Raw genomic sequence first — 12408 nt, 5'->3', positions numbered from 1 at the left:
TTTTCAAGCCCAGGTAGGGAAGAAAACCATCCAGCTGCAGAGAGGGAGCTGAATTTTACGGCTGCAGATTATTTTATGGTGTCTGATTCCATATTAAAGCAGGTGTGTGAGTTTCAGGGTCAGATCGTGGAGAAAATTAGAAAGACTGATTAAACTGTAACTCTGGTGGAAGGCATGCTGCCTAGGAGCCATTCCCAAGTTCTTTCTGTCAGAGTTGCCTCATTCGTCTATCCACTGATCCAACAAACACGTGCCGTATGTCAGGTACAATGCTAGTTGCTAGGGACACTGAGTCAAGGAAGACACAGCACGTACCCTTGAAGAGGTCACAAAAATGTAAACAGATAAGATGCTGTGCCTTGTGGGACGTGCAATGGGGGTGCCCTGTGTTGGGGTACAGAGGCTGCAGCAGTTTGCTCTGTGGGAGTTGCAGAAGGCTTTTCAAGGTAACACATCCGAGCTGCACCATCTTGAAGGAAGAGAAGGTCCATCAGTTAAAATGTTGTGGAAAGAGGATATTCCAGAAGGGGAAAGTTTATGCCAAGACAGAGAGGCATGAGAGAGGTTCATGGTCCAAGGAAATGGGGTTTGGGGGTAGAGAGACATCCAGGTGTGAGACAGGGAAAGGCTGAAGACTGGTGTGTTGGGTCCAGACTGCACTGGCCTTCCATGTAAGCTAAGAAGTTTCAAATACTTTACATTCAGTGATTTTTTTAATTTATTCATATTCTGCTCTATTTCAGAAAGGATTTAAGGGCCAAAGTTTGAACTAATGTTTGCCAGTAATAAGGATCTAAAAGATGTTTTTAAATAGGAAGATACTTGGCCAGCTAATTGTTTGGCTTTAAAAATAAGACAGCTGGTGGTAGCATGGAAGATGGATAGAAGGAGAGAAGAGAATGAGGACAGAGGGACCAGGCAGAAAGATGCTGCAGTAAACTAGACAGTATGGCAGTAGAGCCTGGCGATTGATGAGTGAGGGTCCTGGAGCCAGAAAGCCCTGGGTTCGAGACCTGGCTCCGCACATAGGAGTTCGGGCAAGCTACTTAACCTCTGTCTTCCACAATTTTCTCATTTGTAAGATGGGGTCGTCGTGAGGGTCAAATTATATATGTGCGCTCTTAGCACGGTGCCTGGCTCACAATAAGCAGTTCAGTATTAGGGGAAGCGATACTGGAGGTGGTAGTGGGTGGTGGTGATGCGGAAGGTGAAGGCTTGACCAAGGCTGTGTCAGTGGGGATGGAGGGAGGGCATTGAGAGACTTCGGCAGGTTGGAGTCACATGCTGTAGTTAAGGCAGGGAACTTGGTAATGTTATTAACTGACATGGGCACTACACACAGGAGCAGGTTAGACGTGAGGGGGGCGGGGCAAGAGGAGACACTGAGTTTGCTTTTGGTCAAGGATGTCTGGTGCACACGTGGGAGTCAGCTCTTGGGGTATAAGTAGAAGATTTGGGGGCCAGAGATCAGATGGTTATTGCAGCCACTTGTGCATTCATTTATAAAACATGTGTCAAATGCCCTCTGTGTGCCAGGCGCTGTGCTGGGCTTTGGGGATCGGGAAATAAGTGATATGTAGCCTCAGCAATTTAGTGGAGAAAAACATGACCAAATTAACCCAAAAAAAAGCAATGAGTCATGAAGGTAAGTTATACTTCTAGAGTATGGTCAGAACGTCATGGAACTTAAGAGGTGGCCTAGGTAGGTGGTACTAGTGTGGAAGTATTTCTGGGAGGATATGCCCTTGAGTGAGGCTTAAAAAGTGATCGCTTCTAGGTGAAGGAGGAAGTGACTGAGAGCAGGGCCTGAAATAGAAGGTGTATAGTGTGCAAATGGGCATGAGGCTGAAAAGGTGGCCAGGGGCAGATTGTGTAGGGCCCTGTATAGCCTGTAAAAGAAGGCCACTAGAGATGGTTAAATAGGAGGGGTGACCAGCCCAGATTTGTCACATTATTCTTCTGGTCACAATATGGAGTATGATTTGGAGGAAAACAAGGCTAAAGACAGGGGGAGCATTCATTCATTCATTCATCTATTTAACAAATATTTATCAAGCACCTACTAGTGCCAGGCACCAGCCCAGTTGTTGAGGTTCCAGTGGACTGTGGGACTCATGCCAGTCCAGCTCCCATAGAGCTTCTTTTCAGGTATGTGTTTGTTAGGGACAGTGTATGATCTGTTAGGAAGCTATCGTAGCAGCCCAGGTGAGAAATAACGCAGGCTGAAACAAGACGAGATGCAATGAGAAATGGATGTAAGAGTTGTTTTGTGTGTCAGGAGTTAAAGTTGGCAGGTATTGCTGATTAAGTGGGTGTAGGGATAAGAGAAGAGTTGTCGAGGATCACGCGAAGGTTTTTGGTTATTTCCCTCAAATTGATTATAAATTCTGAGAGGTGGTGTGTTTTGCCTACCACTTGCTAGCGGTATGCTGGGCAGGTTACTTAAACGCTCTGCCTCTATTTCCTTATCTGTAAAGTGAGACTGATAGTCATACCCAACTCATAGGGTTCTTTGAGAATTAAAACAGCTAATGAATATAAGGGTTTGACAGACTCAGCAAACTGCAGCTATCACTACTGATACTGTGCATACAGCATCTAATGTGGTATGGCGGTCAGGACTCTGCGGTTGTTTAATAAGTGCATACTGAATGAAAGAGGAGAACCAGTTCAGCAAATTTAGTCAAGTGGTGTCACTAGCATTAGATGAGCCATCAAAGTGGGTTACATATAGAAAAGGCTGATGAGAAATCTATGGATCTTTCTTTTCTTTTTTTTTTTGGAAGCACCTGCGAACATTTCTTAGAATTATATAGTAATCTACCTGTAAATATTTTCTATAAATATATGTGTGTATATTTTTCCTAGAAATACTTAACCTGCAATATTTTCCTAGAACTATATTTAAATTTTAACTTGTGTGCATGTAGTTCAATGACCTCATTCATATTCCTGTTATTAGATTTCTGACTTATATAAGAGCCTAGAACAAAAAGAAAGTAAAATCCAGCAGCTAGCAGAAACCGTAAAGAAATTCGAAAAGGAGTTCAAGCAGTTTGCGCAGTTGTTTGGCAAAAATGGAACTTTCCTTTCAAATATACAGGTGAGAAATGGCCTTTCTATTCATAATCAAGACTTAGCCTTCAACTAGCTGTGAGGGTTTTTCTTTTAATTTTTAAATGGAAATAATTTCAAATGTGCAAGAGTAAGATAGTGCAAAGAACACCTGTATATTCTGCACCGAGATTCACTCATTGTCAGTATTTTGTCCCATTTGCTTCATTCATCCCCCCTCCTCCTCCTCCTCCTTGTCCCAAACTCCCCCACCCTGTCCCTGTCACCTCCCCGCCCCCCGTGGGTATTCTTTCTGAACCCTTTGAGAGTAAGTTGTCTATCTTATGGCCCTTTACCCCTACATACTTCAGTATGTGTTTCCTAAGAATAAAGGTCCTCTTTTACATAACACAGTACACTTAGCAATGTTAGTACATGTTTACACTGGTACAGTGCTTTTATATAATTTATGGCAATTAGTGTTGTAATCAGTGTTGGGCTGATATTAGTCACTTGATTTCAGATTCCTTGAGAGCATCTGTAGTCCTGCATTTTGTAGTCAACAAAGTGAAACTATTAATTCCCTTGGGAAGAAAATGCTTTAAACATCACTAAAATATAGCAAAAATTACTGTGTAAATTATGAATGTTAAATAACCATAAACAAATTCCTAAAGAATAATGACATTATTGTGATTATAAAATTTACAGTGGAAAATATTTCAAGATGTGATATGGGCAATCTTTTTGAAATCTGGATTATCCCAGAAAATGTAGGCCATATAATTTCCATATTTGTCAGCATACCATATGGATGTGTGTGTGTAGAAAAAAGGAAATCCATCATATGTTATTATTTCAATTCTGACCTTTTTCTAACACAAAAACCAGTCAAGAGTGAAGGCACTGAGGGTAAGAGTGGAGGAGAAATATAGTTATAGTTTTATTTAGTCCCTTCCATCTAAAGAGAGCAACCAAATGTTCAGGCTTTAGCTCAGGCACTTCTGTACCACCTGTAGTGCTCAGGCCAGAACAGGTGGGCCTTCTTCCAGCGCATTCTCTGCCTTCTAGCAGTGTAGGAGTGAATCAGAAGAATAGCATCTAAGAGAAGGAAGTGATAAGGCAAGGAGAGAACAGAAATATAAAGATAGGCTAGAGAACCAAGAGGAGAGACACCAAGGGAGGAGTAAAACTCAGATGAAGAATAGTTCAAAGATTTGAAACAGGAGCAGAGACGCTGTGGAGGGGGAGGAAGGTATTAGGTGACTCATCTCTCTGAGATCCTCATTGAATTTTCTCTTCTGGACTGTGCATTTTTCATTTCATTAATTGATTAATTAATGGTGAAATGTTTGAGTTGAAAAATATAACCTTAACGAATTACTCAAATTTTTCTGACATGATGATCCACTTTGTACTGAAAGGTTCTTGCCAGTCACATTGACAAGTCCGCTTGGCTAGAAGTTCAGGTGCGTCAGTTATTACAAATGGCTAACCAGCAACAAAGTAAATTTGATCTGAGGCCTTTGGTGGAAGCGATTGATACAGTGAAACAGAAAATCACCCTGCTAGAAACCCATGATCAAAGATTAGGTATGTCTAATGTTTTATACTTATCTGTTGGTGATGCGTTATTTCTACATGCGTTCATGAAACAAGCAGACCTGGCCGATGGAGAGTCACAGCTGTCCAGGATCAACAATGGCTGAATCTGGTATTTGTGAAACAGAACAGCATGAGATTCTGGCCACTCAGGCAAAAATGATGAAGGGCCATGAGCAGGAGCTGGAACAAGCAAGGGGTGGAAATGGGCCAGGAAATTCCAAGAACAGGGAGTGATGGTTTTTTAAGGAGAGTAGACAAAAATGAGAAGGGGAAAGATGTGGTGGGAACATTGTTTTAAGTATAGAAAAGGAGACAGGTTTGGCTGTTTAAAAGCATTCCAGTTAGAAAGCAGCGGGGCTTACCATGCAGACGCCCGCTACCTCAGTACAGAGTGCATCTTCTCAACACTTTGGTGAGCCTCAGATCAAGGGGACGCATTTGGGTTTTCTTGGTGCCAATCTCGCCAAGACACGAGAATCACGGAGTTGATATTATTAATAGGAATTGTCCATTGGTGGACATTGAATTCAGTTCATCTTTGGGATGTCAGAATTTTCTTGGTTCTCTTCGGATAACAAAATTCCTCTTTGGGCAAATTTTAAAGACAACTTTAAGGCCTTCAGAGTCTTTCTTTCTTTGCAGTTGTTTTGGAAGGGGAGACTAACAAACATGATGCCCACATTAATATTCATAAAGCACAGCTGAATAAAAACGAAGAGCGATTTAAGTTGCTAGAAAGTGCCTGCTATAACGGAAAGCTCATCTGGAAGGTGACAGACTACAAGCTGAAGAAGAAGGAGGCGCTGGACGGACACACAGTATCCATCTTCAGCCAGCCCTTCTACACCAGCCGCTGTGGCTACAGGCTCTGCGCTAGAGCGTACCTGAATGGGGACGGGTCCGGGAAGGGGACGCACCTGTCGTTGTACTTTGTGGTGATGCGAGGGGAGTTTGACTCACTGCTGCAGTGGCCATTCAGGCAGAGGGTGACCCTGATGCTTTTGGACCAAAGTGGCAAAAAGAACCACATTATGGAGACCTTCAAGGCTGACCCCAATAGCAGCAGCTTTAAAAGACCCGATGGGGAGATGAACATTGCCTCTGGCTGTCCACGCTTCGTGGCTCATTCCACTTTGGAGAATGCCAAGAACACCTACATTAAAGATGACACCCTGTTCTTGAAAGTGGCTGTGGATTTAACTGACCTGGAGGATCTCTAATCACTGCTTTTGGGGTGATAAAAGGACTCCTTGAATCCAGAACCTTTGGTTAATGTAGTGACTGAATGTAGGCTCGACACACACTTGTGTTTGGCTCTTTGCCCTTAATGTTTGAAGTCATTTTGAGATTTCTCAAGTGCTGTCTTCTTTTTACATTGTATTCTGTCCCAGTTTGAAACTGACAATACTTAGAATATCTTCTCATTATTTATATTTTTGTATCTCTTGAAAGATGTTAATTTTCTTAAAGGTAAGGTCTGGGGCATACCTCTTTTACTGGTGCTTACTGTGGGGTCTCAGGGTGGGCCCTCTATAATATTAAATGTCATTGAGGACACAGAGGTAGAATTTCCAGTTGAAAATGCTTTGGTATTTTATATTTGACCTTCTGATTCTAGACCTGACCGTAAGCCTGCAAAGACTATCTTTCAGGGTAGGCTATTCCAGTTAGGTAGATGGGTAATGTACTTCAATCTGCCCAGTTTGGACCAGACTTTTTCTGGTTATATACTGTATTTGTGGAAATTACTACACCTTTAATATTTTCATGAAGTTTACTAGTAGTCAGCAAGCACAGTTTTGCAAGGATGCATAAGAAGTGGTGAATAGAGTAAGCATTTTCATTCTCCCTGTTGAAGTAAAGCAGAAAGCACGGCATAGTTTATATATAAGGAGATACAGCCATCCAGCTAAAGTTCAGATTTTATTAGGTTCAAGCACGTGAAAAAACCGTTTTCAAACAAAATGATCAAATATTATCAGTTTCGTAAGATTCAACTTAACAAATAATATATATGTACATGTATACAAATAGTTTAAAGGTATTTTGGTAAGAATAGTAAATTAATATGAGGATGGGCAGAATTTAGTATATGATGGAGAAAATGTCAAAAATGGATAAGAGGAATTTAAAACCTAGGGAGAACACCATTACAATTTCTTATGGGTGTTAGTACTCCCATCTGAAATTGATAGCTAAAAGCAGTATCTCCTTTTTGAGAGGAATTTTGAATTCATAAATTGATATGAAAATGGGCACTTATGTAAACTTGTGATGTTTCCTGTCGAAGTCCTGAGTACTTTGTGAAGAACAGAAATGATCGTGTTCTTCTACATCTATCTGTATGGGTCTGAGAGTGTAAATACGAGTCTACCTGAGTCCTTCTGACTCTTGATAAGACTGAGCTTAACAAGAAACTACCCAGTTTTCCTGAGCCCTAACTCTTGTTATGCCACTGAGCATGGCCGACACTCAGCTGGCTCCCCTGAGCGTGCAAGGGCAAGCTGCTCACTCAGGTGATGACCACACACCTTAAAACTCTTGATCAGTTGACCTCACAGAAGCACATGATTTATACCAGTGGCTTCTGGAATAACTGGAACTTTCTTCATCTCTCCTGTGAAATTTCCAAGATACCAAAGACTCATACTGCACAAATCTTCCCAAAGGGTTAAATTCAAAGACCTAAGTTCACAATAGAAATCTGCTAAAGAACTACCCTGAATCTGCTGGTGAACTGGGGTACAGCTGACGGTCAGCACATTCCCTCAGACAAACTCAGAAAGTGTTTCTCTAGACCTCACAGCTAGACGCAGGTGGCGCTGTGTGCTTGTTTTCAATGTTTCTCATCAAGTCCAAAGTCATCGTTGCGTTCCTGAGGAACAGATCACACTGTTGTAACTAGTTTTAAGTCTTTGATGTGAAACACATTTTAAGAAGTGAATTTATCAAAATACAGATTTTGTGTTTTAACCAACTTCTCTACATAAAAAATGTTAAGTCACGGCATGGTTTGCTTATGAGTTCAGAGTCCCTTCATCATTGAAACAGTGAACACAGAACAAGGTATTCTAAAATAAAAAGCACTTCTTTCTCACAAAATAAGAGTTGTGAATTTTGTTTTAAGGAAGTCGAGCCATGGAAACTTATTGTTCCTTTTTTATGATCTGAACAGTTATTTTTATTCTGTATCTGTAAGATTTAAATTTTTATTTCCATTTTGGTCTGATTTCGGTTCCTGATGAAAAGAAAACAATACACTAGGCATAAAAGGGGAGTCAACAACCTTGAGAAAGGTATGTGCAGGATTCAGATAGGGTGGGGAGGTGGGGTACATACTAATGCACCTTAACAGATCTGAATTCTAACCTCTGGTCTCCAGATGTGATGATTTCAGAGAAACAAGAAATAGTCACAGGGTCAATTCCCAGTGCCAGTCTCGAGTGCACACAAATGGGACACAGAGCCACGAACCCTTTGTGAGGGCCCTTGGACAATCAGTCCACACTTCAACTACCTCTTTTCTCTTGAAAGTGGTTGCAGACATCGGTCTTAATCTTACATAAGAATTCTGGGCTGGAGATAAAGCTTTGATGGATGCACAGTAGAGGACCCAGGTGGTGAAATTCCCTGGGAACACCACACTTTAGGGAGGGGGAAGAGGAATCTGCAAGCATTTGGAGAAGAGGTCAGGGGTTAGAGAAGTACCAAGGGAGGTGGGAAGGGAACTGAATGTCAGCAGGGCCAAATGCCACCCTGAGAATAGCAGTCGCTCCCAGGGCACCACCCCCAGCACTCTTGAACTCATTATCTCCCCCATGCTGCTCCCTCCTCGGTCTGTATCTTTGACCCTGGCCTTTGCCTTAAGCTGCAGACTCCTATATCCAAGTACCTGCTGAACATCTAAGCATGGAAGTCCCACAGGCACTTTCAAGTACACTTCACCAAAACTGAACTGGAGATCTTCCCAGTCTCCCCACCACTGCCAACCTGTGACTCCTCCCGTTTACACTACCTCAGTTAGTGACATCAGCATCCAAGCCAGAGTCTGGACACTATGAATCCCCCCTCACTTTCCCCATCCAGTCACCCACCCAGTATGCCAACTGGACCTCCAAATAATTTCTTAAAACTATTCCTACTACTCTTATCCCTACTGCCTACTACTGCCCTATTTGCTGGCCTACAGTTTTTGCTTCACAACTATTCTCCCTATTTTCTTCTTTTGCCTCTTTCAGATCCAACCTCACACTGATACCCAGTAATGTCTAAAATGAAAATCTGAGGCTGACTCTCCACCTCACCCCACCCACTGTGGCTCCATCACCCACAGGACAAAGCCCAGCCTCCTTGGCGTGGTGGGCGAGGCCCTGCATGCCTGCTTCTGCCTCTCCAGCCTCACCTCCTGACAATCCTACTTGGCTTTTAGCAATAGCATTCTAAGCCATTCTGACATTAGTGCTTGTGGTACATTTTTACCTAGAATGCTCTTCTCTACCCTCACCTCCTCCTTTGCCTGGTGAATTGTTGCCCTTTAAGATTCTGCTTTGGCCTCACCTCCTCCAAGATGCCTTCTCAAACTAGCCCCTGCACTCAACCCCTACCCTCCACTAGGCCAAGAGCCCCTGCTCGGGGCTGTATACTTGCTTGTCTATAACTCAGTTCCTGCACTGTCCTTTTTTCCAGAAAACAAATGTTAATTGACTATATTTTTGTCAGATTTTACGTTAGGTACAAATAGAACAGATACTGTCCTTGTCCTCATAAAACAGAATCTGGCGGTCACTACAGCAGTGAACCAAAATGCTCACGTGCACATGTTCCCAGCTGCCTCTGATAGACTTTGCCTCCTAACTTCTTTCTCCTGAGAAACATGTATGTCTCAGACCATTCTGAATGTTTGTGATGCAAAGTAGAAGAATAGGCAAAAAACATTTGAAGGGAGAGCCCTAAGGGCAAAATTTATGAAGACAAGCTAAACCAATCCACATAAGGATTGGGGAGAATTAAAGAAGAGAGAAAAGAACAGTTCCTATGGGAACTGTTGGCAATTGTGACCTGGAGCCTGTTTGATGCTTTTATTCTTCCAAGAGACCCATGTTAAAGACTAAAATACATGTTTATATTATTTTTGGCTGTTTGAGTTACACTTGCTTGAATACAACTCCACGTGGACATTAGACTGTGGCTCCAGGATTACAAATAAGTATATAACGATATAAGTTGTGATAAATGCCTTGAAGAAAATGACAGACTACACTGAAAGAGTAACGGTGCTGGGTGGGGAGAACATGTACATACTTTGGGTTGGTGGGGAAGTCTTTATGCTGAGGTCACGTGATATTCGGTGCTCATGTGACATGTTTCCTGGATGCCTGGCACTTTTGAACACCCTTATAAAATGTGAGCCATTTCCTGTGAGGAAACTTGCCTCCTTGACCTCCTTTGCAGCACAGGAATGTGGCTCAGGCCCCACCAATCAGGCACAGTCATGCAAAACTTCAACTTGAAAGATGAAGTTGGAAAGATTCAACTTTTTACTGGAAGAAGATTTGCAAGATGAAGAAGGAAATGTGCCAGACTCTGACTTCCCAGTGGTGAGTAGACCAGAGGCAGAGCTCCTGGAACCCGGTCCTTATTTCTGTAGGTTGTGTTTATAGAAGCTGTGGCTTTGGTGTCAAGTGGCCGCAGCGGTGGATTTTCACTAGTGCCTCTAGTGTGTTTGGGTATCGTACCTGGCTGTGCTGTACCTGCATCTGGCCTCTGGTCTTCCTGGAGCTTCTGTGGGCGACACTATATTAATAAAGCCCCTGTAGCAGCTCGAGTGCATTGTGTTGTTTGTAACTAAGCGTGACTAAATCAAGCTGAGACCTGAAAGATGAGTGGGCCATGGGAGGAGCAGGTGGGATGAGAATTCGGGGCAGAGGGCACTGAGGAATAAAAGAATTGGTTTAAGGAACTGAGGATAGGCCAGTGTGGTGGGAGTCCATTAGAAGAGGGGACGGTGGCACTTGATAAGGTTAGAAGAGGAGGCAGGACCCAGAATCTAGTGCTGAAGTCATGCTGAGGAGTTTGTGATTTATGTGAAGTGCAATGAAAGTTGACCTGATGTGGGCAGGGGATTGCATGACCTGACTGATGTGTTCTAAAAAACTGCTCTATGCAGCGCATAGATAAGAAGGGGACAAGAGAGGATATGGGGAGAGTATTAAGTGTACACCAGCCTGCAGTTGTTCACAGGTCTGTGTCCTTACTAGATCACAAACTCCTCGAAGCCAAAAACCATGTCTAATTCAAAAGATGCTCAGTGTATTAAACTGAATTGTATATGAACACTAATGCACTGAATCTTTGTAACAAATCTGCTAGGCAGGTGTGATGCTCATTTCACAGATGGAAAAAAACTGGTGATTGGAGAGAGCTATGTGTTATGAGGTAGGCACTGTCCTAAGAATTCTACACACCCAATATATATTAACATGCGAGGGCTTCCCTGGTGGCGCAGTGGTTAAGAATCCGCCTGCCAATGCAGGGGACACAGGTTCGAGCCCTGGTCCAGGAAGATCCCACATGCCGCAGAGCAACTAAGCACGCGTGCCACAACTACTGAGCCCACGTGCCACAACTACTGAAGCCTGCGCGCCTAGAGCCCATGCTCCGCAACAAGAGAAGCCACCATAATAAGAAGACCATGCATCGCAACGAAGAGTAGCCCACACTCGCCACAACTAGAGAAAGCCCACATGCAGCAACGAAGACCCAATGCAGCCAAAAATAAAAATTAATTAATTTACAAACAAACAAACATGCGAATCCTTGCAGCAATCTTATGGGGTATATGCTATTTTATCCATGTTTACAGAGAGGCAACGGACACAGAGAGGTTATGTAATAAGCTCTAGGCTACGCAGCTAATAAGTGGTAAAGCCAGGATCTGAATCCAGGCAGGCTGGCTTCAGAGGCTCCACTCTTACTATGCAAGACTGCCTCATATGGGTACTGATTAACTCTACATGCTTCTATAAAAATATAATTTAAATGAGTTACTATGTAATAAGAGTAACCACTGGAATAAAGACCGAATGTATAACTTCCAAACCACTAGAGAAAAAAAATTGGAAAAAGAAACTTTATCAAACCAAAGACAGAAAAGAGAAGACAACAACAGGAAGCATGATACATAGAAAAAACAAGTTAGAATTAAACCCAAACCCAAATTTAAACATAAATAAGAATGAGTGAAATTTTACTATTAAAAGAGGAAATATCTCAAATATGGGGGACACATGTATATGCTTTTAAATATTCATCTAAAACAAAGCAGAGCTAACAACTCCTTTACTAGGTATATATTCAGAGACACTCTTGCACAAGTGTACCAGAAAACACATAAAAGAGAGTTTACCGCCAGCACTGTCTACAATAGCGAAAAACTTGGCGGGGGGAACCCCAAACAAACAAGGCACAGCATGGATGTGGAGCAACGGAAACTCTCCCACATTGCTGGTGGAAGGGTAAATTGGTACCAGCTCCACAGAACAATTTGGCAATATCAAATAAAGCTGAATTGTGAAAACCCTTCCACCTTGCAATTCCATTTCCAGACAAATAACCGAAAATTCTTGCCATGTGCCCAATAAGATGTGTACAAGAATTAACTCGTACCATAATGGCAAAAATCAGGAATCATTAAATTACTAGCAAAAGGAGAATGGATAAATTGCTTTATAGTCATACAATGGAATACTA

General features: G+C 42.5%; 1 protein-coding gene across 4 annotated transcripts in view; it reads left to right on the top strand.

Moving 5' to 3' along the window:
• TRAF5 (TNF receptor associated factor 5) overlaps positions 1 to 7757 on the top strand; it is a 46535-nt gene extending 38778 nt beyond the window's left edge. For 3 of the 4 annotated variants that reach the window (XM_036822908.1, XM_036822926.1, XM_036822918.1), the window contains 3 exons: positions 2963 to 3103; positions 4479 to 4647; positions 5302 to 7716. In XM_036822908.1, the coding sequence (XP_036678803.1) occupies positions 2963 to 3103; positions 4479 to 4647; positions 5302 to 5879 (888 nt within the window). In that variant the 3' untranslated portion in view covers positions 5880 to 7716. Of the gene's footprint in view, positions 1 to 2962; positions 3104 to 4478; positions 4648 to 5301 lie in introns of all 4 variants that reach the window. The other variant, XM_036822906.1, reaches the window with a different exon arrangement.
• Positions 7758 to 12408: the final 4651 nt, after the last annotated feature.

This window comes from Balaenoptera musculus, chromosome 1, assembly GCF_009873245.2.
Source record: "Balaenoptera musculus isolate JJ_BM4_2016_0621 chromosome 1, mBalMus1.pri.v3, whole genome shotgun sequence".
Taxonomy (NCBI): Eukaryota; Metazoa; Chordata; class Mammalia; order Artiodactyla; family Balaenopteridae; genus Balaenoptera; species Balaenoptera musculus.
Note: the sequence above shows the minus strand (reverse complement) of the source record. Positions and strands in the feature narration are given on the sequence as shown.